This window comes from Maniola jurtina, chromosome 23 (genome assembly GCF_905333055.1).
Source record: "Maniola jurtina chromosome 23, ilManJurt1.1, whole genome shotgun sequence".
Classification (NCBI taxonomy): Eukaryota; Metazoa; Arthropoda; class Insecta; order Lepidoptera; family Nymphalidae; genus Maniola; species Maniola jurtina.
In genome coordinates, this window is record NC_060051.1 from 4,972,618 (window position 1) to 5,000,458 (window position 27,841).

The 27,841-nt window shown below is 36.1% G+C and overlaps 1 protein-coding gene across 5 annotated transcripts in view; it reads left to right on the forward strand.

Annotated features, from left to right (window-relative positions):
* The window catches only part of LOC123877329 (ankyrin-3-like), a 161,937-nt gene that overhangs the window by 111,473 nt on the left and 22,623 nt on the right, over positions 1 to 27,841 (forward strand). For all 5 annotated transcript variants that reach the window (XM_045923966.1, XM_045923968.1, XM_045923965.1 and 2 more), the window contains exons 18-20: positions 26,049 to 26,129; positions 26,668 to 26,839; positions 27,206 to 27,325. In XM_045923966.1, the coding sequence (XP_045779922.1) occupies positions 26,049 to 26,129; positions 26,668 to 26,839; positions 27,206 to 27,325 (373 nt within the window). The remainder of the gene's footprint in view (positions 1 to 26,048; positions 26,130 to 26,667; positions 26,840 to 27,205; positions 27,326 to 27,841) is intronic.

A 27,841-nucleotide genomic window follows, 5' to 3' on the forward strand; every position in this document is an offset into this window, starting at 1 on the left:
AGATAACTAGTATCTCGGGGAAAGTCACAGGCTACTTTTGGTCCCGGAAAATCAAAAAGTTCCCAAGGGATTTAAAACAAATGGATGATGAAGTTGCGAGCATCATCTTCTTCGTACAGAGATAGCATGCATCCTGGAGACGGGCATAAACTACTTTTATGCCGGAAAATCAATGAGTTTCCAAGGATTTCTAAAAACCTAAACCCACTCATCCATTCCAAATCCAATCATCTTGTAGTAGATATTAAATGTTTATTGTTTATATTAAAACTTTATTTTAAAAACATGCTAAAATGCAATCAGTAAAACGTTCAATCGATGAAACTGCTGAATTTTAAAAATAACCACGTTTTGCGTATCCCCCTCGACCCATATAGCTTTTTGTTTACAAACAATATACCGTTATGTACCTACCTACTAGAGCAAGGTTGTATTACATACATAGTACGTGCGTGTAGTACGAGCTATTTATAAACGATATATTTATGACCGAAGAAACCTAAGAGCTGGCACTGATTCTGAATAGGATTAGAGTAGAAAGTAAAAGTAAGAGAATGAGTAGCTATCTCAGATTACGCTTGTTTCATAAAGGTATGGGGAACAGGTGGAAAAGTGCTAAAACAATTAGCATCATAATGATTAATCCATCGCCGGGCACTACTGAGCACGGGTCTCTTCTCAGAATGACAGGGGCTTAGGCCATTGTCTGCCACGCTGGCCCAGTACGGATCGGCAGACTTCATATACCTACCTTTGAGAACATTATGTAGAAACTCTCAGGCATCAGGTTTCCTCGCGATGTTTTCCTTCACCGTTAAAGCAAGTGATATTTAAATGCTCAAAACGCGCATAACTAATACTACATACAAGACTTGCTTTAACAGTGAAGGAAAGCATCGTGAGGAAACGTGCATGCCTGCGAGTTCTCTTTAATGTTCTCAAACTTGTGTGACTGTGAAGTCTGTCAATCCGCATATGGCCAGCGTGGTGGACCAGTGGACTGGCAATGGATTAGGAGCATGATGAAATTCACAAAACCTCCCAATAGCGCTCAACACTGCGCCCGGGAAGTGGTCAAAATCCTACTAATATTATAAAAGCGAAAGTTTGTATGTATGTATGGATGTTTGTTACTCTTTCACGCAAAAACTACTAGACGGATTTGGCTGGGAATGGAGATTGATTATACCCTGGATTAACATACAGGCTACTTTTTATTCCGGAAAATCAATGAGTACCCAAAGGTTTTAAATACCTGTATCCACGGGAACGAAGTCGCGGGCACTAGCTAGTTCTTTATGAATGCTATAAATAAATTGATACCCATAAATATCGATTCACGTCGTTAAAATAGATATTACACTATTCGAAAATTATGCCTACTCGTAGACTTAGCTGGGGGAATTGTGGCCAGTCACGATTTTCCTTGACTCATATATATAAACGACCCTTAAATTATAGATATGGGTAGGTATTGTGTTGGCCTTGAGCTAGGGTGGCTCGATAAAATTGGCAAGTCTATGTAACAAATCCTACTAACAATAATTTGGTGGGGAATGGAGATAGGTTATATCCTGGATTAACACATAAGCTACTTTTTATCCCGGAAAATCGAAGAGTTCTCGTCGGATTTTTGAAAACCTATATCCACGGGAAGGAAGTCGTGGGCATCAGCTAGTAATATATCTTTGAACAATTTGTAATAAGTACTAGGTATTTCTCGCGACCGCGTGGTCCTACTCTTATGGGTGTTTAATATGCATATACATATAAATACAAAGTTAGTGGAAAAAGGGGTCCTATTGTCCTATTCCAAAAGGAGGTCACTATCTCATCGTTTCATAAACAAATACTCTGTGAGCAACCCTTTTATTATAAGTCAACTGCCGTTAAATAAAAATTAATACTTGCGTAAAATAAGTAAATATCGTTCATAATACTTAGAGATTATAGATTAGTGCAATGATTTAGCCGTGAAAGGGTAGTAAACAAACAACGGACAGACAGGTAGTAGACAAACACACACTTTTGCATTTATATTAGTATAGATGTTTATAAAATCTTTGAGATAAAAATAATTGACGTGTAGGTATGGGTGCTCTTGCCAAGTATATGATGTAGGTAGAAAGCAATCGATTTTCTTTCTACGAAATTTATACAATGTTCAATACTTGGCACCAACTTCAAACCTTTTTTGTCGGCAAAGTTGACGACCTTAGTACGCGAGATGGCAATCGGGGTGTGAGGCGGGGGGACACCCCGCTCACCCACACGTCAACCGCAGCTGTAGCGCGGGCGCCTAAATAAACATTCGTTAGCTAAAGCTACGAGGGTTCTACGCATAACGCATCCTAAACTGAAAAGAAGCCTACAACAGACTCAGTGCCTTTGGTTCCTAACATTTTACAATATTACCGCTGCGTAGTCACACTTCACACTTCACACTATAATATTATAAAGGAGAAAGTTTGTATGTGTGTGTGTGTGTGTGTGTGTGTGTGTGTGTGTGAGTGTGTATATGTTTGTTACTCCTTCACGCAAAAACTACTGGACGGATTGGGCTGAAATTTAGAATGGAGATAGATTATAACCCTGGATTAGCACATAGGCTACTTTTTATCCCGGAAAATCAAAGAGTTCCCACGGGAATTTTAAAAAACCCACATCCACGCGCATGAAGTCGCGGGCATCAGCTAGTTAGAATATAAAAATAAGCCTTTGATTTTAAACTCGTTAATGTGCTTTACAAATAGCTACGTTGATTTCATGCGTTTTGCTACGCTTAACATTCAAACCGCGTGACCCGCTGCTAGTAATGGCTGTGATTGCGATCGTATCGCGGTTTCCTTCCGAGTTTATTTAACTGACCTGTGCCTATAATGCGTTTTAAATCTGAAAAAGCCCGGTTGCTTTTAATCGATGTTTTTATTAGTTTCTTGAAGTGAAAACTTTAGTCGCATTGAACGTTTTTGGAATACGTAAAAACTTCAAAGTTGCGTCACCGACATGCTAATTTAACTAGCTTTTGAAATTTGTTCCTTAACCTAAGCCAAGATTCAATGAAAAACTTCGAGTTATATAGTTGTAAAATCATTTCCATTAAGTGTTTAATTGCTCCATTACTTTTGAAACGATAACAAATGTTTGTGGTCAAACGACATAATTATAAATGACCACGATAGCTGTTTTATATTTGTCGGTATTATCAACTAAGATCGAGAAGACCACAATTCTATGATTAGACATGCAAGAGAGAAACATTTTCCTCAAAATCATGTCAAAACTTTTGTTCTGTCAGAGTATTTCAAATCAAATCCAAATCAAAGTCATTTATTTAGATTAGAAACTATTGTACACCCTTAGAGTGTCAATTGTTGAATTCATAAGATAATAATTGGTGTAATGGTGATAATTAATTACGTAAACTTAAAACTAAAGCTGCAAGGGTTTTAAACGCGCTCTGGTCTTTATTTAATAGATATTTTATCAAAGGTAATTTCCTTTTACGAGTGGAACTAAACATGATAATAATAATTATGTAAACTCCGCGCGCGTAGCTTCGCGTAGTCCCTGTATTTTGAGCCCATATGCCAAACAAATTAGAATATACAGTTTAGTATCTTTACCGAAGGTAGTAGCTAAAGGGTCGTGGTGTTTACCATAGTCACGCAGTCGACCGACGGTATCCATATAACTGTGTACATAATTTCATATTAGAGGACCTTCCCTAAATAATAATTAGGAGAAGTTACCAAGTCACACTATTTAGGAAGTAGCCGCAGACGGAATATTAATCCATGTATTGGCCTTGATTCCCAAACGGGCTTCCCGATTTGGCGGGCGAGTGAGCTCACGCCTAACGCCGCGCCTCGTAGACGAAGCGAGTCCATTAACGAGCCTCATTGTGGCACGCCACTGCCAGTAGTGCCCTGTGCCAGTGCCTCTTTGCTCGCACGCGAATGCAGTTAGCGTTGCTAGTCTCGCGCTAGTTTCCGAACGTACATCTGCAGCGCGCGCCGTCGCGTCGCCCGCGAAAATTAAAAAAAAAAGTTGCCTATTTTTTTATACCTTAGCGCTCTGGATTCTAACCCCTAAAAGTTGATTAAAACTTACGCGCACTTTCCGTGTTATATGACAAAATGGGTGTGGTGAAAAATCAAAACAAGAAAAACAAAGCGAAGGACGTCAAAAAGGATCTTGACGCCAAACGGAAGAAGGATGAGGAGAAAGTGAAAAAGAAGAAGAGAGTGTCGTGTTTACAATGCTTCAAATCACCAGATGATGGTACGAGTGACATAAAGTACGATAGACTAGCGAATTTTTTTATTTCATGCGTTTACCTATTTATTTACAAAATATTCACAATATTATACCTAACCTCTCGTTAAACTTTCAGGTCAGTTTTAAGAGCACTAGGATCTTAATAACTAATCCTAACTTATCCTAAATATCCCACGTAACTAAACTTAGGCTAACTTACAAAGGTACTTAACTTAAAGACAATAAAAGAAACTTACACCAAGATGGAGCCGAATTCCTGGTCTAAGGTACGAAAATAAAATTAACAGCAGAGCTCAGTCAGTTAAGTGGTCCATAAGAAAATGAAATGAAATGAAATAGTTTATTTGTTTTGTTCCTTTAGCTTCTTAAGACTTCTTCACTGATCTTATCCTCTTCTCTAAAAGCCATTCTGTTCGAAACATTTTTTTTCTACGGCGCTGATTCGTGCCGGCTCCGTTAGGGTGGAATTTCTATTTATTGTAATTTTTTATTATATTTTTAGTGGAATGGGGCGTTATAGAGAGAACCTACTACTATATTATATATTACTACTACAGACTACTAGATAAAACTCAAGTTTCTATAGTCAGCGGAACAGAGTGGATGTAATAGGAACGAAAAAAAATAATCGGAAATGGTATAACAGCAATTACACGTAATCGTAGTTTGTCAACAATGATGGTGCTCATTGTTTCTTTTTACAACGAACGAGCACGAAACAGTATAGAAAATGTTTTAACAATCGCTGAATTCATCGCAAAACTCTTTTGTTGTTTATATTTTGAATACTAAACCGCTGTAGCTTTATGTATCCTAAGTCCATTATGATGGGTTTAATTAAATAAGGAATAACAATCTTAAATATAAGAAAATACTGTATATATCAGTAGTCATTATGGAAAACAGAAACACAAAATGCATAACAGGGGATAGGTACAATAATTTAGTACAATAGAATAATACATTGGTTTGGAATGCCGTGCCATCCTTTCAGAAGGCATTTGCTTTGAAAAAGGACTGCTTGATTTTCATACTCTAGTCAATTGGATTATCTGGTATCGAACCAGTACCATTGGCCAATGTTACACGAGAATTGTGGCTATAAATTAAGTGTAACATATTAAAATGGTTCCATAAGAAATGTAACAAATTATTATAATGACTTCATGAAGCATGTGTGTTACGGTATTGTATTAGTCTGTGTAATATCCTAACTTGTCACCTATCGCTGTCTTGATACAATGTCTGTCTGTGTCGTGTGAATGGAAATAAAATCAAATCCAAGAGCATCCATCTTTTATTTGTAACACACCAATGAAATATGGTGCCAGAACAGGGATCACAATAAAGAAAAACAATGCAGGACGAAGATTTTGTGAACACAAAGCCTAGAAGACCACCAGGTCACAGCGAGTCGTCAACCAGCCACGCCATGACGCCATTGCCAGTAGGCATGACCCTGCCGCCGTTCATCGTTGAAGGTAACAACGTCCCATTGTTATGGAAAAAATGGCTCACACGACTGAAAGTCTATTTAAAGGCAAATAATTTAGATGAAGCCGAAGATGCACGTAAAACAGCCATTCTCTTGCAATTCATCGGATCAGATTGTCTGGAAATTTTTTACTCATTTGACCTAGATATCGAAAAAGTTAGTTTTGGCGATCTCTGTAACAAATTTACACAGTATTTCACTCCGAAAATAAACGTCACGATAGAAAGGCATAAATTATTTAGCAGGAAACAACTACCAAATGAATCTATAGACACCTATGTCACGGATCTAAAAAATTTAAGTCACACTTGTGAATTTGGTGACATACGTGAAAGCTTGCTCAGAGACATATTTAGCTGGAACTGCAACAACACTTACTATAAAGAAAGGATTCTAATTGAAAAACCGAACACCCTAGAGGAGGCAATAAACATAGCCAAGCGCTGTGAGTCTACTAAACAACAAGCAAAAGCATTGGAAGACGCATCATTACATTTCATAGGACGCGTGTCAAGATCACCAAGTCGCAGAGACTCTTCCCATAGAAACAGGTCCAGACACCAGTCACAGCAAACACGTCAACGCACACCATCAACGTCAAGTCAGAGGAATACATCATGTGGTCGGTGCGGTCAGGTACATAGATTCAAGTGCCCAGCTCAAGGTGTCAAGTGCAGAAAGTGTAATAAGTCCAATCATTTCGCTCAGTTTTGCCGTTCACATCAAGTAAAAGTAGTCAATTGTGAAAATCAGTCTGTAAATAATGAATCTTTGTTTTATGTTGGTTCTGTCTACTGTATACAGGATGATAAGTCTAATTTGTCAAAACCTTGGAATATTGATCTATGTATAAACCAAATACAGGTAAATTTTTTATTAGACACTGGAGCAGACACAAATATTCTATCCATTCACACATACAACTCATTAAATCTGCCACTTTCCAACATACACAAAAGTAAGAACACACTTTCTACATACAGTGGAGAAATTATCCCCCTGGTAGGTCAATGCAATTTGTCAGTGATTCATAAAAATAAGTCATATACAGTTAACTTTCATATTGTCGACATGAAAAGTCAAAATATTATGGGTAGGGATACCTGTAAAACTTTAAATTTAATAAGAAAAATTAATAGTGTTTCTTTCCAGAATTTAACATGTCAAGATATAGTTGATACAAATAAGGACTTGTTTGAAGGTTTAGGTTGTCTAACAGAATTTCAATGCGAACTAACCTTGAAGCCTAATGCAACTCCATCTATAGAGGCATGCAGAAGGGTTCCATTCCGTCTTCATCAACCACTAAAACAAGAGCTAGAATCTATGGAAAAAAGTGGAGTCATACAACGAGTTGAAGAGCCTACTGAATGGGTAAGCGCTCTAGTCTTAACCTCAAAAAAGAATGGTAAATTACGTCTGTGCATTGATCCTAGAAAGCTAAATCAGTCAATTTTAAGATCACATTTCCAATTTCCAACCTTAGATGAAATTAAATCTAGTCTTGCTGGAGCTCAGTATTTTTCAACATTAGATGCCAATAAAGGCTATTGGATGCTCAAGTTGTCAGAAGCTTCTTCTAAGCTCTGTACATTTATTACACCTTTTGGACGATATAGATTCACTAGGTTACCCTTTGGTATTAATGCAGCTCCAGAAATATTTCATAGAGAAATGATAAAAAGATTTGGTGATATTGAAGGTGTTAAAATTATGATGGATGATTTTCTTATTTATGGTAGAACTGTAGAAGAACATAATCAACGGTTACAAAAAGTCTTAGAAAGAGCACGTCAAATTAATGTAAAATTTAACAAAGAAAAGTCTGTGTTTTGTCAAAAAGAAGTCAAATATTTAGGCCATATATTTAGTGAAGAAGGTGTACAAGTTGATAAGTCTAGAGTAAAAGCTATTTGTAACATGCCAAGTCCTAAAAATATAACAGATCTTCAAAGATTCCTAGGTATGGTCAATTATCTTAGTCCATTTATTAAAAATTTGTCACAGCAAATAAGTCATTTGCGAGCACTTTTATCAAAAAATACTGAATGGTATTGGTCAGAGCACCATGAGTCTCAATTTAATAATATTAAAAAAGTTATTTGTTCAACACCTGTCTTAACATACTATGACCCTAAAAAGGAAATAATTTTATCTGTAGACGCATCGAAGGATGCCATGGGTGCAGTGTTATCCCATGACAAGCAACCCATTGCATATGCATCTGCTTCTCTAAGTAAAATACAACAGTCCTATTCGCAGATCGAGAAAGAACTACTAGCTGTCCTCTTTGGTTGTACTAAGTACCACCAATACATATATGGTCATAACATAACAGTGGAGACAGACCACAAACCTCTCATAACTCTTTTCAAAAAAGCTCTATATGACATTCCCCCAAGATTGCAAAGAATCATGCTTAGATTGCAGCCGTATGATCTAACTGTTGTATACAAGCCTGGTCGTTACTTATATATTGCAGATACTTTGTCTAGAGCAGCATTAAGTGAAACTTGTTTGTCAGAAGTTGATCAAGATATAGATTTACATGTTAATATAATAATGTCTAATTTGTCAGTCAGTCCAGAGAAATTAAAAGAAATTCAAGAGTCTACAGTCCAAGATCAAACATTAAGTCAAATAATTCAATATTGTCACAACGGATGGCCAGAACATAAGCGTTCAGTTAGTCAGTCAGTCAAATCTTATTATAGTCTCAAAGATCAAATATATGTCATTGATAACGTTGTCTTCAAATCTAACTGCATTATAATCCCAGAGTCAATGAGAGAGTATATATTAAAACTAATTCATTCTGCCCATCAAGGTATAAACAGCTCAATCCGTCTAGCAAAAACTACAGTCTTTTGGCCAAATATGCAAAATGACATAGAAAAATATATAGGTCAATGTAACATTTGTCTATCTTACCGTCGAAATAATAGTAAAGAACCAATTATGCAACATGAGTATGAAAACATACCATGGTACAAAATTGGTATAGATATTTTTGAATTTGAACGAACTAAATACTTAATGGTAGTTGACTATTATTCAAAGTATATAGAACTTGCCAAGTTAACATCAGGCTATTCAGCTAGCCAAGTAATTACACATTTAAAGTCAATATTCGCCCGTCATGGAATTTGCAGGATTGCAATAACAGACAATGGCCCCCCGTTTAATAGCAAAGAGTTTAAGTTATTCACTCAAGAATGGGACATAGAACACATAACTTCTAGTCCATACTTAAGTAGGTCAAATGGTTTAGTTGAAAGGACTATTGGAACTATAAAAAATATGTTAATTAAGTGTAAAACTGACAAATCTGATATGTATTTAGCATTACTTTTGTACAGAAATACCCCTAAACAAAGTCAATATTCACCAGCAGAGTTGTGTATGTCTAGACAACTGCGTACAGTAGTTCCTACTGGAAAAGAAAACTTGCTACCTAAGCTTTGTGATATGAATAAAATAAAGAAATTAAATGAAAAACAAAAGTCATACACAAAATTTTATTATAATAAACATACAAAAATGCTTAAACCATTACATGTAGGTGATAAAATCTTATTTAAACACAAACCTGAACACAAAAAATGGGTTCCTGGAGTTATTATCCAGATAGGTCCTGAACCTAGAAGTTATTTAATAAATAGTGAACTAGGACAGTTTAGGAGAAACCGTCAGTTTATCATTAAACAGTCAGTACACACATAATATCATTTTCCACAGCACACAACACAGTCAGTATACCTATAAAGATGTAAACAAAATGAAATTGTTATTTGTTAGTAAGTTTGTTAGTATTTCAATTATTTAAAGATGTAAACAAAATGTTAGTATTTAAATTATTTTTCAGGAAAGGTAAAGGTTCAAAAAACAAATGTCAATTTTAGTAGTAGTCTGTCAATGTATCGAGAAAGGCAAAGGTTGTAAACCATGCAGCCTGGATAGTCATAAGTGATTTTCTTGTGGTGTTATAAAAAATAATGTTGTACTTGTTAAAAAAAAAAAAAAAAAAGGGAGATGTTACGGTATTGTATTAGTCTGTGTAATATCCTAACTTGTCACCTATCGCTGTCTTGATACAATGTCTGTCTGTGTCGTGTGAATGGAAATAAAATCAAATCCAAGAGCATCCATCTTTTATTTGTAACACACCAATGAAATAATGTGTTATGTTTATTATAATCTGTCTTGTCTCAGTTTCCAATAAGATAGAATGAAATATTCTCGATGGCAGATCTCATCTTCATTATATTAACCAGCATCATTATAGAACGAATACTTACTGTCTGTCTGAAAGTGCAAATGTCAAAAAGTGCGAAAAAAACCTGGAAAAAACGAATTTCCATTAATTTTCCGGCAAAGGATAGTTCCACTGGAAAAGGGGACTTCGTCCATGTGTTATTGGAATTTCACAAAATCTTTTCTTAATTTCTGGTGAACGTTAGAGATACTACTTAGAACGTTACGTACGTTGAACGTTAGAGGTACTTGCTAAACCTCAAGTTTCTATACCGAGCGCCGCGCCAGTTTGAGTAGTAGGTACGTTGATATGTCAGTCAGCCAGTTTCTCCTTTTATATCTATAAAGATATTATCTAATGGTGTTTTTTAATCATCCGCATTTTGTCACGCGACAGTAGCGCTTCTCAAACGAATTCCTCTGTCAATCTAGTTCAGTTTACATTAGAATCGGACGGAATTCTGGTATACATTTTAATGGTGGTCTGCAAAAACAATTCTACGTCAGTTCTCAGCATCGGCGACCTACATCCCATGTTTATGTCCTAAATAAAACTCAACTCGGTTTCGTAATGACCACGCCGGGAATACACCGTGCATCAATATCTTTATAACATCAAAAACATAAAGTTTTTTATACTCACTGATATGATATGGCAGCCCTCCCTACCTGGCCTCAGTGTGAAAGGATGGAAAATAAGTTATAGGAAAGATTGACTATGTTTAGTTGTATCATTATTGTCGTCTCCAATCCATTTCTAAAGTCAAAAAATTGCGAACAGATGTTTTTTCCTAAGGATAAGAAATTTTCCGGGATAAATAATAATCTTATTCGTATCCAAGATGCAAGATGCCAAATCTCCAATCAAATGCCAAAGAAAAAGAGATGGGTCTCCTTTCAGAATGAGAAGGGTTTATACCATGCCCACGCTGGCCAAGTGCATACTGACTGATTGGATTTATGGTATTAATATGTACATCATTCATTCAGTCATTTCAACCCATCGCCGCCCACTACTGAGCACAGGTCTCCTCATAAAATGAGAAAAGTTTAGGCTATTATCCACCCTGGCCAATTGTGGATTATGGCCGGATTATAACTCTCAGGCGTGCAGGTCTCTTACCAATAAAGCAAGTAGGGATAAGCATAGTATAAAATTATCATAACACAAGACCTTGGTCTAACGCTGAAATAGTATACCCTCAATGGGTTCAATTGGGGTAAATAAGAAGCGTAGGAAAATGTAAATTGCCGTCTAACAATGCACGTAATTCAGAGGCAGGCGAGTCAAGGTTGTACAAATGTTTCGGTTTACATCATCGTTGCCTACATGGACACACATGGGTGGCCGTGAACCTGTCATACTGTTAGCGAAACAACAAAATTCGCCGCTTTTTACACGGCTTCCCAAAAAATGCGTAATGTTTTCAAGGTTTATGTGTGTGAGTTTCTTTATTCCACCATAACTCCTAAATGCTTGAACTGATTTGGATGTATGGGATCCGTCCTGGAGGAAAAAGGCCGAGAAATTTTTGCCCAGTTTTTTCTTCACTGTAACAAGCATCCAAATTCTGCCAATTGCCTTTTATAGTTTCACGCTTATTTGTATCAATATTACTATCGTATTAATTATTTACTATTCTAGTCCTAGGTGGAAACTTTATTTTACAATTTTCAATCTAGCCCATACTAATTATTACCTATTATTTATAGATATGAAAGTGTCTGCATGTCCGTTAGTTACCTATTCGTTCAACGGATTCTGACAAAATTGGGTTGCGAGAAGCTTGCATCCCGGAGACGGATATAGACAACTTTGTATCCAAATAGAAAATCAAAGAGAATCCTATGGGTTGTCCGCGTGGATTTAGGTTTTTAAAAACCCTACATCCACGCGGTCAAAGTCGCAAGCTTAAAATAAATAGGCACCTACTGTGTGTATTCAGTTTCTTTAACATCACTGTATAGATATAAAATGAGGATGTCGAGTTTAAGTCAATTTGCATTCACGTTACCGGTATGAGATCACACAATTACACACACATACTTGTTGTACAATGAAATTATTGTATCAGTAAACAGAGTCATTAACGCGACGGTGTTACAGATCCTGAAAATTGGGCTTTATCTATAAACAAATAGGCAGTGTGAGGTAATCGTGAATGTGTTACGGGCGAAGTGTGCAGGTTGGGTGAAATCTACATTGCCTAGATCGAATTTGTAGAGGGAATTTATTGTAGAGGGGTTATATTAACGTTTTTCCCCCAAAAAACGCAACCTTACATCTCATACAAAACTGACGGCCCAAACTTACTGTCTATTGAGATCAGCGCCATCGTATTTTGATTTTAGACAAGTAACTGTAATGTCCTGACCTAGCTATGTCGTTTGATTAAACAATTAATTTATTTTGCCACCTTCTAGTTCAGCAGTGTTGACAGTGCCTGTGTAAGGACTACTAATAATAATTTAAACAATCATATTTGAGAATGCTATCCAGAAGATTTGTGTTAAGTATACTCCATCCGGGTAGTTACAACTTAACACACCCTGTGGCCTTGGCCTGTAACATGTAGTGTACTGATTTTACGTCACGAGTGGACAATTTCATTAATGGCCGTAATTTTTTGGCAAAGTGTAACAAATGACGTAAATATTGTAACTACTATGTTGTAGCTCTGGTATTTGTGTTACGAGTAGGTATAATGATCAACGAATTTAGGTTTTGTCCTCGTTTATAGTTGATCTGATGTTTCAATTGCCATTATTTTATTTCTTTTTTGTCATTTTCACGGTCTTTTGGCATAAGTGCCTACTGAGTTGTGGTCAACTTTGTAACATTTGAATGCAATGCTGATGTAAAGTAGAATTACTTTATTGCCAAGCACTTTTATTACCAGATAGGTACTTTTAAGTGGATTAAAGTTGTTTACCTCCTTTAGGATCATTTATTAATTCAATCGATCATCTGTTTTGTCCTTCCAATATTTTTTTAAGGAACTTACATCTAGGTACTATAAAACTGTAATCAAATTTACATTTATATTCTGTTGCAAGTGCTAAAGTAATGACCTCAGCATACCATTTACAATACTGCCTACTCTAACCATATTTGCTCGCCTCATTGGACAACTAAGTTGCCTAAAATATTCAGTAAACAGTTTGAAGGGCATTATATTAAAGCGTCTTGTGTCTAATATTTTGTATAGAATCTTGACTTCCTCAAAATAGTAGTTCAGTACAAACCTGAAACTAAGTATAACGTTGTAAACTTGTAACGAACGCTTTTCTTGATGTAACATAAATAAATATGTTAAACAGTTCGTTTTTATCATTGATTCATTGGATTTTCCACAAACTATGAGAATGCAGGTGTTACAATCAAAAATATAATGCATTCCGTTCGTTCATATAGATTGATTAAAAGTAGTTCTAAAGGAGATCCCTGCGGTATCCTTTTTATATTGCCCACTTGGCGATTTAAAGCTAAAGAAAACTTAGTTACTTACGTTTAAATTACTAGTAAGTATACCTAAGAACACGCAAGAAACAAGAATAGAATTAATTTATAGGTTCCTAGTAGAGTCACACAATGTTAGAAGTTCTTACAAATTACATGTTTATTTTAATATGTATGTTACACAAATCAGTCACTCAACACATAATTTTAGGAGGAGCTTAGATTGTCACCACTGTTTCGTCATGTACTAAAAATGAAATGTCTTTCTTTTGTAAGATGACTAAACTAACTAAAATAAATGCACCGTTGGAAAACGTCACGGGTGGTTTTATATTTATTACTATTTAAGGATTCTTTTCATGTCCTTCTCCTCAGAGATTTGTTGATTTTCCGATTAGTCCAATACCAAGATTTGTACTTTTGTATAAATAGCTAATTTGTCTCTGAAAGAGCTTAAGTTTTGTACTAATTATATTATTCATCATCTATGTTTTTTATCCTTTGGTCTCGTCGCGTCTCAACCCATAGACAACCACTGATTGACATAGGTCGCATAGGTCTCTTCCACAAATTACGATCTTGTGCCGGTTGTATGTAGTGCAACGGCTCCTAGAGATTTGTGATAGACGGCTTCTATTTTTTGTCCAATTCATTATAAAATTGTATGTTGACAAGCATTATAAATGGGCAAATAATATGTTGGAGCCATGCTTAACGTCACGGTGGCTTGTAATTCAAGGGCAATTAGATGTTGATAAGATCTCGTGTGGTGTAGTTGATGACAATGGCAATCACTGCGCACGTCAATCAACCTGCCAGATGCGTTTTATGGTGTAAATATTTAGTGTATATTCTACATAATTATAAGCTATTTTCCTAACATATAACCAACAACATAGTTAGTTCTTTGGTAGTACTGTACTAGTGGTTGCTTGTGACTTTGTCAAGTTGCGCTATATTCTATACATTTATTTGATTTCTTCGAAAGTTCTTTTGTTCTTCATGTAATTATGGTCTTCATTAATTAAAGAACTTCCTGATACACCTTCTGTTACTTTTACCTAATCATCGACGTTTCATGGTTATAAAGTCATACTTATATTGATGTTATCGAAGGCCTCGTTAAATGTTATAGGCATCACATAGTAAGTACTCACTCATACATAAAGGGAAATCGTCGGAAGGTTTTTAATTAAATCCTCGGTTCAATTTCATACGTGCTACTGCCTACTATATCATAGTTTTCAATTGGTTATGAGTGCATTGACAAGCCGTCTTCCCTTTTACAATTATACATGTTTAGAAAACAGTGTTACATACATATTATGACAGTATTGTATATATTTGCATTAGTCGTTGGAACTCTTCCATTAAATTTACATATATCAGGGTTTGTTTAATGTAAATTGGCAATCATGAGAGACAAATAAATGTATTAGTGGAATCACGTATTTTAAAATTGGTTTTTGTGTTCTTACATACCTATTATGTTCCAACATTAGTTTTGGATGATGCACAATATTCTACTTGAAGCTTAATGTATTATTTTTAAATCGTCGTTTTAGTTTTTAGGACGTATGTGGATATCAGTGTACTATTCAAAGCTTAAGATATGTATTTAGTCCACTTGTGATTTTATTCCATACTAATTCTTCTATGGGTATAGGCTTTCTCATGTGCACGCCGTTTAGTTCAGTGATGAGCGAATTTCAACTAAGTTTTCCTCAGAAGCTTTGCGGATTGCCCGTAAATAACTCTTTGACAATTATTGTTTTTCGAGGTTCACATTCGTCGCATTTCGGTTCTTTCACTTTATTGGAGTTCGCATTTCTTTGACGAATTTGAACTCCGAATTCAATATGATTTTTTTGTTTGTGCTTGACTCGGCTATAATATGATATTATTAGTTTTAGTATAACTATATGATGTGTTCAAAACCGAAATATTTAAGAATGTATGTACCTACAATCTACTACCTACAATATGATAAGGAATGAATATATAAGGGGAAGTTTAAAAGTAGCACCAGTGGTAGAAAAAATGAGGAGTAATAGGCTGGCATGGTATGGGCATGTAATGCGGAGGGAAGAGAGTCATATCACTAGAAGAATGTTAAATATGCATGTGGATGGAGAAAAGAGAAGAGGACGACCAAAGAAAAGGTGGATGGATTGCGTGAAAGAGGATATGCGTATAAAAGGGGTAGATGATAAGTTGATGGATGACAGAAGAGAGTGGAAGAGGAAGACATGTTGTGCCGACCCCACGTAGCATGGGATAAGGGCTGGAAGAAGAAGAAGATGTACCTACAATCAGTTGGCCAATACCGATACAATCAATTGGTAAATAACTAGTAGTAAATTTGATTGCTCGTGTGAGTCAATAATTTGAACCTAAAATGATTTAACCCTAATGTATTGTGGAGGTCAGATGACAATCGTTACCAAAATTGCCCTCAATATAACTTGAATAAATCATGAACTAATACTGAACGCGTGTTAAATCAAATAAAACATTTTTAGGCTAAGGTTATGTAGTCCATTAAATATTTAGCTTACACAAATATTTATTGGAGACAATATAAATAAAGTAAAATTGGAAAAAATAATACACAGTACAGAAGACGTGCATAGTTCCTAAAAAAATCGTATTAGTTAGTCACTTTGACACATAATATAAGCTACAGCTGATTTTCTTTAACTTTCTAATGAACATAGCGAAGTTCGCCATTTTTTCCCCAAGCTGGTGGACAAAACAGACTAATGATCTCTGTCTTGAAAATACTCGTAGTTCATTAATCATTAGTCTTTTTCACATCTGCAACCCTATAATACCTAAAGAGCAGTGTCTGATGATATAAGTACCTAAGAAACTATATTTTTTTTGACTTGTCAAAACCTACGAGGATTTGTGGGAGGAATCTATTGATGAAGAGGTATCTTAGTTGTAACAAACAATCCATGCAACTAAATAGATAAAGCTATAGATATTTACATGTTTACCTCCACACATTACGCCGTCGTCTTCTGTAGGCTAAAAAGTAAAAATACTATATAAACAATGATTCATGAAGGACTTTAATTACCTTAATTGTTTGAGTCGATGGTGATAAAGTTACATGTTACATTGTAGTACGGGATGATAATTCGCTGAAATAAAACCAAGGAGACATTGTGGCACTATTTGGGTTAAAGGATACATTAATTAAACGCGCAGCACTATGAATGCCATAAAGCCATTCATCTATCGCGAATGATAATAATTATTATTGTCGTATTTATTCTGTTTTAGATGATTACGCGATTACATGCGCGTGGATTTAGGATTATAAGAATCCCGTTGAAACTCTGATTTGCCAGGATAAAAAATAGGCTATGCCACTCTCCAGATCTTTAACCATATCCTTGCAAAAAAAAACACGTGAATTCCATTGCTCGTTGTGGGGTACTTAAGAACAAACCAATAAACAAACATATTGGCATTTATAGGATATTGATCTTAGGTATAAATGATTTTAGTGGCAAAGTTCAATATAATATTATGTTGTCGACTAAACCTAGGTATAGGATTTAAGACGGAGAAGACAATGACAAAAGAATGAATCAAGGTTTAAATATGTTAAACATTAATTTGTATTCTACAGCGCTAATTATTTTCCATTAACTCGTGTGTTGACATATTATTATCTTAGAATAACAAAATATACAAAACAAATCAGTACAAGCTACATACCTATATCTACTTATTACAATTACTTATCTGCTTAGCACTGAACACTTAGCGGACTTCTTTTCTAAGATTGGTTTGAAATGGTATTAGAATGTTAAGCCTTTGTAAGGTTAACATTTTTTAGCTCATGGCATATATTGTTACAGTTGCGTGATCCCTCAAGGATTTTTCTTGAATTGTTCCTATCCGTCCCCCTAATCTGTCCCCCCGGGGGGACGGTTAGGAATAAAAAGTTCGATCTGTCCCCCTACACGCGACGAGGGGACGGATCGAACTAATTCTTTCCGAACTGTCCCCCCGCTGGTTTCTTAGGGGGACAGATTGGAAGTTCGATTTGTTGTCCCACTGCCACGGACGAGGGGACAGATCGAACTAATTCTTTCCAAACTGTCCCTCTGTTGCCAACGAACTAATCGAAAAAATCAGACAGATGAACAAATTATTCCTATTATCTGTACGCCAAAATAAAAATAATTAAGCATCTTTACTATTACGCTATCAGTTACCGCTATTGTAAAACAAACAGTGGATTGTGTAAGACTTTATTTACACTGGATCAATACTGTAAAGTTAATAAATGGGGTCTCAACGTTCTAAATACTTTGCCGTATCTTTTACACGTAATATTATGTATGATCTATTTGTGAAAACTTATTATTAGCTTTAATTTTCTTCTGCTCTTATCTATTTACTCTGTAAATCTCCCTTGTGAAAAAAAATTTGAAGGAAAAAAATTGTACAAAACACAATACAATAATTTTTATTTACTATCATCATTTTTATCCAGGCCTGAATAATAGTACATACTGATTCTCTTTTCATTAACCCCCGACCCAAAAAGAGAGGTGTCATAAGTTTGACATGTGTATCTGTGTATCTGTGTATCCGTGTATCTGTGTATCTGTCTATGGCATCGTAGCTCCTAAACTAATGAACCGATTTTAATTTAGTTTTTTTTTTTTTGCTTGAAAGGTGGCTTGACCGAGAGTGTTCATAGCTATAGTCTAAATGAGTTCAGCCGTTTGAAAGTTATCAGCTCTTCTAGTTACTGTAACCTTCACTTGTCGGGGGTGTTATAATTTTTTAATTTACACTTGTTCACTCACATAATAGGAATAATTTGTTCATCTGTCGATTAGTTCGTTGGCAACAGAGGGACAGTTTGGAAAGAATTAGTTCGATCTGTCCCCTCGTCCGTGGCAGTGGGACAACAAATCGAACTTCCAATCTGTCCCCCTAAGAAACCAGCGGGGGGACAGTTCGGAAAGAATTAGTTCGATCCGTCCCCTCGTCGCGTGTAGGGGGACAGATCGAACTTTTTATTCCTAACCGTCCCCCCGGGGGGACAGATTAGGGGGACGGATAGGAACAATTCATTTTAAAATTATTGCCAACTAGAGGATGCCCGCGACTTCGTCCGCGTGGATTTAGGTTTTTAAAGATCCCGTGGGAACTGTTTGATTTTCCGGGATAAAAAGTTGCTTATATCAATTACAGCGACGCCAGCTACCTCGGTACTAAATTTCATACAAATCGGTTAAGCGGACGGTTTTTGGGAATCCCGTGGGAACTCTTTGATTTTCCGGGATAAAAAGTAGCCTATGTCCGTCCCCGGAATATAAGCTAACTCTGTACCAAACGTCAAAATCGGTTAAACTGTTGAGGCGTCAAAAGGTAGCAGACAGACAGACACACTTTGGCATTTATAATATTAGTATGGACTAGATGATTTCGGCCACTTCGTTCGCGTTGGAATAGGTTTTTTAAAATCCTTTGGAAACTCTTATGATTTTCCGTCCCCGGAATGCAAACTATTTCTGTTTCCGTCAAAATCGCTTGGGCCGTAAAAAGGTAGCAGATAAATAGTAGACATATTTTCGCATTTATCATATTGTAAATTTTAGAGGTTAGGTTCACCCATGATGCCTGCTTGGGATTTACATAAAACGTTACGTTGCAATACTGTGCAGTTTTCTACAAAACTGGGTAATCCTCTGAATTAAATCCTTGTTTACATATTTGATAAGTTGCACTAGAATAGACAGTTTGGTTTTAGCAAACAACTTTTACATCCATTTATTTGTCTTCTACATTAGAGTTACTTTAAGATGTGCTTTCACGCACTTTGAGGTATAAGTTATGTACCTATACCCGACGATCTGAAACTACGACTAAAATCAGCTTAACAAGTAGGAAATTGATTGTTGTAAAAATGACCTGAGCTCATGTAATAAGGGTAAGTGGGTAGCGTTGTGGTGTGGGCAGATATTTGTTGCTAGTAGGAGCGCCGCGTTGACATCATCTGCCTGTGAGGTCACCTGACGAAGCCTTGCTTGCTTGCGGTGCATTTTAATGGATAGATACAAGTTATGTACTTAGACAAAATGATATGTAAGCATAAATGATAAGGCGAAAGTAGAATTTTGAAAAGAACTAAGGCTCGTAGAATAATCGCAGAAATTATTTGAATTAAACAAATCATCAAATTATTTCTATGAAAAAAACCGGCCAACTGCGAGCCAGACTCGTGCACCGAGGGTTTCGTACTCGGGTATTTTTCCCGACATATTGCACGATAAATCAAAAACTATTACATTATTATGTATAAAAATAAATAAAAATCTGTTTCAGAATGTACAAGTAAAGCCCTTTCATATGATACCCCACTTGGTATAGTTATCTTACTTTGAAAATTGAAACACATTAAATTTTTTTTTTTGTGATGTAACCACAAATAATCAACTCGTGAACTGATCGTTTGCATTTATGACCAATTTTTGGAGGAATCTGAGTAAACCCTCTGGAAATAGGGGATTACGGATAGGCTACTTTGTCCTGGAAAATCAAAAGTTCCCACGAGATTTTTAAAAACCATGATGCCCGCAGCTTCGCCTGCGTGGATTTAGTAAGTAATAAATTCAAAGAACGATTATTTTTAATACCAACTGTACTTACAAGTTTTCTTTAATACGCTTTTAAAAGCCATCAATCATTGGCATACATGATTGAAAAATATTAATAGAAATAAAATATGTAAGTAAGTAGGTACTAAGAGCAATCTATTCTTAGGTCTGATTCATAAAAACGAACACGGGTGCAACACTTAGGTGCAATTGCGTCGTAAATACATGTACATGCATGCACGTATAGAATATAATCACTAGCACGTCTTGGCATTAGAAAAAGCGTAAGATTGCACACATTTGCGACTTTTTGTCCTGTCGCTTTACTGACGCATAAAATTGCGTTCGTGCGAATTTATGTGTTTTTCAAATGAGCCATTTTATTCTGGTCGCCACTCGCCATATTAGATTTATTCTAAAATGTGTAAGGGTGCTTTAATTTTCGTCTCGTTAAAAAAAAATGATGTACCTAGTTTGATTGAGATATTTTTAGACTAGTTTTAAAAATATCGTCTTTTGTATCTTTCTTCTTCTTTTCTTGTTTGGTGGCTTTTTGTAGTGCCAGCCCAGCACAATGTACTTCACCAATGCTGAGTATGCTTAGCAGAAAGCATAATGCATATTATGCAAGATTAGAGTATCATGGTTTGGAGCTTGAGTGGAATTTCTTTACAAAACTAAGGTCGTGGCTAATTGCGAAGAATAATTGATGGACACAAAAATTAATGCTGAATGCATAGACCTACCTACTTACCTATAAATACTCGCTGAATGTTATAAAGTCATTAGTTCACCGGAATACCACAATAATTAATTGAGGTTAATACACCTATTGGTCTATGTCTCATTAGTATTGATGGATGCTCAATTTACCAACGTTATTCAATGTTGATTTACATACTTCGATCAAATATCGACAAAAAATTTATTATACATGTAGGTATATATTTAACTAGCTTAAGCCCGCGACTTCGTCCGCGTGGACTAAACAAATTTCAACCCGCTATTTTACTCCCTTCGGGGTTGAATTTTCAGAAATCTTTTTCTTAGTAGATATCTACATCATAATAACTCAGTCCGATTCGTCCAGTAGTTTAAAACTGTTAAGTAGGTCCTCGTTTTTTGTCAAAGTTTACAATAAGTAGACCTACAAATGTCATCTTGTCTGATTAGATTATGCGCAACTTACCATAAATTAAAAAAGCGTAATCTATTCGTATTTACCTATCAGCTAAGTCCATAAACAAATGTACATTCTAATTCCTGAACTATATAAATTAGCAAACCACGCGCACTGCCCAAAGCGCCGGATTCAGGCGGTGCAAGACCGTGGCGTGTTGAAGGAAAGACTCTACAAGAGACCTATTATGTCCAGCTGTGGATGTCTATCGGTTGACGATGATGATGATGATTAAGAACTGTGATCGCTCCCTTTTACTAAGGTCGCACTACATACATGGCCGTAATAAAATCGACCCAGTAACCCCACGGAGGTATTCCAAAGATTTCATCACACAATTCAAGTCAGGGTATGGCGTGAAGTTAATTGTGGCAAGTCAATTGAGACTCCCACGCGCTGACCTCACGCTCTTATGTAAGACGTATGACATGAAAATACCTATAGCAGCATTTTTAGGATTCCGTAAAAAAGTGGTAAAAAAGAAACCTTTATAGTGCGGCTAAGTCGCCCGTCTGTCATAGTTGCTTATTTCAGCCGCTACAAATGCTAAGGACTTTAAAATTGTATACTCTTAAATAATACTAACAAAACCTTATTGCAAATGAAAATTCAAAAAATAGCCTGAGGTACTTCAAAATTAAAAATATCTTTAGGTTTTATTCACGATTAATGAAAAATTGCACATGAATACCCACTTACAAAAAAAACCACGAAGTTTTTATGTAGCACAAGTTTTTAGTAATCAGCTATAAACACAGACTTACTTTTGCAGTCCGAATAAAAGAAATTTGTTTGTAAGTTGAGACGGAATATGAATTTTCAATAATTATACATGTTTTTGTCATTTTTGCACGCTACGGAACTCTCAGCAAGCGAGTCTGACTCGCACTTGGTCGCGTTTTTTTTGCGGATCGTGCGATTGTGTTAGTCATACGTTGATTTAATTACGTCTTGGTTTCAGAATTATTACCTATGTTAGTCGAGATTTAAGTTTTTTGCTTGTAGTAAACAACAGCTTAATAATTATAATAAATATCGTCATTAAATATTTGTATAAGTAGTTGATTGAACATGACCTTGCATTTTTGTGAGTGATCAAAGTAGGTAATAAATCCATGCAAATGTGAGGAATACAGAATTCGGATTAGGTACGAGTATACAATATACATAGTTATGGTAGGCGGTGATAGCCTAGTGGTTAAGACTTCAGCCTTCTATTCGGCGTCCGGGATTCGATCTCTAACTTTTTGGAGTTGTGCATTTTAAGCAATTAAATATCACTTGCTTTAACGTTGAAGGAAAACATCGCGTGGAAACCTACATACTTGAAAGTTCTCCATAATGTTTTCAAAGGTGTAGGTATGATGTCTAATTAGATTGAGGAACGCAATTCGCTTATATCAATCAGCTCATGTAAACTAATTCAATAAACAATACCTAATATTATTCTAATTTTTTATTGAATTCCCAATCCCTTATTCGGATAATTATGTAAGGTTATTTTTAAAAAGTTGATTTGAGTTGTCAAAAATAATATAAAATTTGTGACAAAATTATAAAATTATTAATTTACCTAATGCAGGTAGTTTGATAAAATCGATATTTGGCTCATTCGATGTCATACCTACAATCTGTTGCTAGGTGGCCAACAAGATTGAACTTGCATAAATACGGGTGTTTCGAAGGTTTTAGTTCAGTCTCCTTCTGAGATTCGGAGCGATATCGCATATTTTCGGTATTTGGGTTGTGAACTGATAATTAGATGTTGTGATAGCAATCACGCTCTAATTAAATTATTTATTTTGGCATTAGTTTGTTTAGATTAAAACTCTCGGATAACCTTACACATTAAACTTGTGTTTTTTTTGTGTTGGTTTTGGAGAGGACATTCCAATAATTCGATAAAAATATTTAAATAATACCTGCTTTTCTGAGTGACGCCAATAATTCAGAAGCGGGACGTGTCTCACGTTGCCTTAATTTCGCTTTGGTATCTTTTTGTAAACAACCCACATTTGATTAAATTTTTTTATTGAGTTTGATTTGGTGATTAAAATTTCTAGTTTTTTTTTTAAGAATTTAGTCTTTTGTGTAGTGGAAAGTAATTTGCAATAAGTGGTTCAGATTTCGTATACATCGAATGAGAAGTTAGTCGTTTGGATTTATTGTTGATTTGATATTAAAACTGAGAGTTCGGCAGTTCAAGGATAGGTTTTAATGATTTGACGGAGGGCAGGATAGCCCATGATTTGGATTTGACTTAGGGCAAGGAAGCCCGCGACTGACATGACAAGATTATTTAGAAACACGAGGGCGTGTTAAATTCAGGACGGCCGAACTGTAAGGTTATTTTTAAAAAGTTGATTTGAGTTGTCAAAAATAATATAAAATTTGTGACAAAATTATAAAATTATTAATTTACCTAATGCAGGTAGTTTGATAAAATCGATATTTGGCTCATTCGATGTCATACCTACAATCTGTTGCTAGGTGGCCAACAAGATTGAACTTGCATAAATACGGGTGTTTCGAAGGTTTTAGTTCAGTCTCCTTCTGAGATTCGGAGCGATATCGCATATTTTCGGTATTTGGGTTGTGAACTGATAATTAGATGTTGTGATAGCAATCACGCTCTAATTAAATTATTTATTTTGGCATTAGTTTGTTTAGATTAAAACTCTCGGATAACCTTACACATTAAACTTGTGTTTTTTTTGTGTTGGTTTTGGAGAGGACATTCCAATAATTCGATAAAAATATTTAAATAATACCTGCTTTTCTGAGTGACGCCAATAATTAGTATAACTCAAAACGGAATTCCTTATACAGAAAATGATTCAGTATTAGAAAATATAATATTGTCAATGAATTTTCTCTAGGCAATGGTCCAAGTCTTCCACGTAGTACATCCTACGAAATGGTTCTATGAATTATCAGAATATATTTATGTCACTATACTATGTCACCTTTTGAAACAACACACGTTTTTGTAATAGGTACTATTGCACTATATCTATTGCTAATTAGTGTCTTCGCACATAGAACAGAAACCATTGTAAGATAGTAGCAGTAAATGTCTTATGTTTTGAAACGTTTGGTTAAAGGTGCCTACTGGCTACTTGCATCTAATACTCGTAATCAGACGTCAGGGGTGGCGACGCCCGCGTCACCCGCGTTAACCCGGTGCGGGATAACGCGGGTGACGTGCGGTGTATGGGCCGTCCCTCCGCCTCATACCTCGATTGCCATCTCGACCTGTCGCGTACTATACCTATGTGTATGTAAGTTACAGGTGCTAGCTTGCCAAGTATGGGAATTTATAAATACCTCACAAATATAACAAGACTCAAATGTCTCAACTCACTCACTCGTTTCCCAGTTTCACCTACTCGTATGTTTGTAATGCAAATTCTTAAACATTTATTCTTCTAGGTATATGGCATCAAAAAGAGACAGCTGTATGTCTACTTTATATCAGCATTTCTTTCTATTTATAATCGAGTATGAATTTCGATTGTTTATGCATGCAACGCATTGCTCCTTAAATGATAGGGACTTCCTTACATCGCTAGCTTGTAGACTTTCTACTGACGATCGTAGTGACGGGTCTTGGTACCTTCTAAAGATTTATTTTACTAGCTATGAGCTAATTTAGTTTATGAATATACGAGTAGCAGAGCTAATATATTACAGGAAACCGAGACAAAGTAGATACCAATTTACTGTTTTAGGGTTCCGTATGTCCAGAGTAAAATGTAACCCTTATTAGATCACTTCTTTATCTGTGTGTATGTCTGTCGTGTCTGTCAAGACCCATCAAAGGAATCAAAACCTATAGGGTATTTCCCGTTGAACTAGAATCATTAGTTTGGCAGGTAGTAATGTATTAGCACAAATAAAGACGAAAAATCTGAAAACCGTGAATTTATGGTTATATAACAAAAAAAGTAGTATTTCTTGTACGATAGTTCGGATATGACCGGGTTTTTTTCTGTCCTAAGACTTGATTACCTACACAGGTATAACCCACACATTGCACATTTATTGGTATGAGAAAATAATCTACATCAGTGCAATAAAACCAATTTACACGTGTTGTAACTGCTCGATTGCATCAATAATTATCTGGAACAACAAAACACACATTGCTCGCTTCTGATAAGAAATGGCATCAACCCGTATTTGCAAATCGATTTTCAAATAGAACGTATCCTATTTTTTCAAAGTGCAGTTTATTTTCCAGCTCAATGCGTTGAGGTTATTTCGGGAGCATATTTTATAACTTTTCAATTGTTAGGATTATTTTGCCACTTTGCATAGTGAAAAATTCATTTTCCCGCGCACACTGAGGGATCAGATCAAATTATAATTAAATATTGTTTCCTCACTGTCTATTAATGAAATTTATTCATTCTAATCAAGCCTTTTGACGCGCAAAATTTGACTCAGGACTCTCAAGTGATCTTTCTAAAAGTATAAGAAAAATAAAGAAAAAACATTTTTTCAAAGCTCACATAATATTACCTTACGGCGTAGGTACCTGGTGCTTCCATCACTTGAGCACTTGAGCACTTGAGCTGACATATCGGAGCGGAATAGCAGTTGTCATGTGTGGCACTACCCAAAAAAAAAGTTTTAGCTCAACATACTCTACACAATTCGGATAGGATCCTGATCCAGGATCTACATCAAAAATTGAAGTAATTATGTTGTTTTTATTATTTGTTACTTGTTTCATTGTTACAGGTGGTTTAGAAGGCAAATACAGGGTCGCGGCGCCTGAGCTCATGCAGGATACATTCATGAGCGACTCCGAGGACGAAGGCGGTAAGTTTATCTGCCATTGTATGACCATCCTTGTTATCTCAATCGATGGCTTCCCAATGCTGGACATAATATGAGGTATAGGTCTCTTTTAAGGGATTTCCACATCTCGGTGTCTAGTGTGGCTCGTACTGAACGGCAATGAGGGAGGAAACAATTGGTTAATAGTGTGACTTTGCCTTTGATAAGAAAAGTTGGTGCAATATTCTATAATTAATAAAGTTTGCTTTGAAATTTGATACGATTCTATGAAGCTGTTCATAGTTGCTTAGCAGTTTAAGCTACCTACTTATTTTTGCTAGATATTTGATTTTTGATAGCTATGGAAGCTCTGTTTAAAACTTCTTTGATAGATGGAAAGACTGTATCCAATTCCAATTCAAATTAAAATTCAAATTATTTTTATTCAATTAAACTTTTACAAGTGCTTTTGAATCGTCAAAATAATCTAGCACTGGTTCGGAATGCTGTTCAATCTATGTTTTCACTTATAGAACTATACTTCTTTGGCACATAAGGTAATTTTTGTTTTTTTTTCCAGGAGAAGTGGAGTGTCCAATCCAACAGCAGCAACAGTACCGTTACATGAACAGTGAAGCGGGCACGTTGAACCGGGCGCGGCCGCTGGAGGACAGCGTCACAGATGGACACCTCTGGCCCAGCAACAACGACAGCCGCGTCGCCACCATCGAGCGACAGCCGCTCGACATCGGGTGAGTTGCGCAACTGTTGCCATAATGCAGCAGTTAGCAAAAGTATTACAAGAACAGCAAAACGGGCATGTTGAACCGAGCCCGGCTGATGGAGGACAACGTCACTGAGATACCTCTGGCCCAGTAACAGCCGCTCGACATCAAATGAACTCCCCAACGGTTGCCAAGATACTAAACTGTGCCTTTGAGTTCCCGTAGAGTCATGAAAACTGAGAAATATTTCTAATTTGCTGAACAAAATATTTTAAAGTCTTGGTCTTAAAATTTTATGACAGCGCGAGAAGAAGACTGAACATATTCGTCTTCACAGATCTCGAAATTCTTCAGACTTATTTTACCTAACTGACCTACTTAACTTGCCCACAGATTCCTGGTGTCGTTCGTGGTGGACGCTCGAGGTGGCGCGATGAAAGCTAAGCGGCGCGGCGGGGTGCGAATCATCGTGCCTCCCGCTGCCTGCGCCGCTCCCACCAGAGTCACGTGCCGGTAAATCTTATCTCAGTCTCACACAATGTATTAAAAAAAATGTTCATCGTCGCTTGATTCTGTACTTTCTAATATTTCAATGAAATCCAAGCTGACCGGAGTGTTCGGTGCCCAGTGAACACCGTATTAGAACCCATCAGTTGCACCGCAGTTGGCAATGCAGGTTGAAAACTTGTTTAGGTCGCGTTGCCTTGCTTCCATGTGTGGAGGGCCTTATTCTTCTCAATCCTGAATGCCATTTTCTTCCACCTCCCGTTATTCCAGGTTTTTCTGCCAACCTTCAGATTGTGATAATTGAGTTAAACAATTACATGATAACATACAAAGCTAAAAGCGGTTACGTGGCAACTGGTAAGCTATTTTTTCATACAACCATAGAAAATATTAAAACTCCATATTTTTTGTACAAACAACCGCTTAAACTAGGCAAAGGATGTTTTGAAATTACTCACTTTTGAAATTTCCTGAAAGTGTAAAACAAAACTAGACACAAAAACTTACATTACTTAATACAAA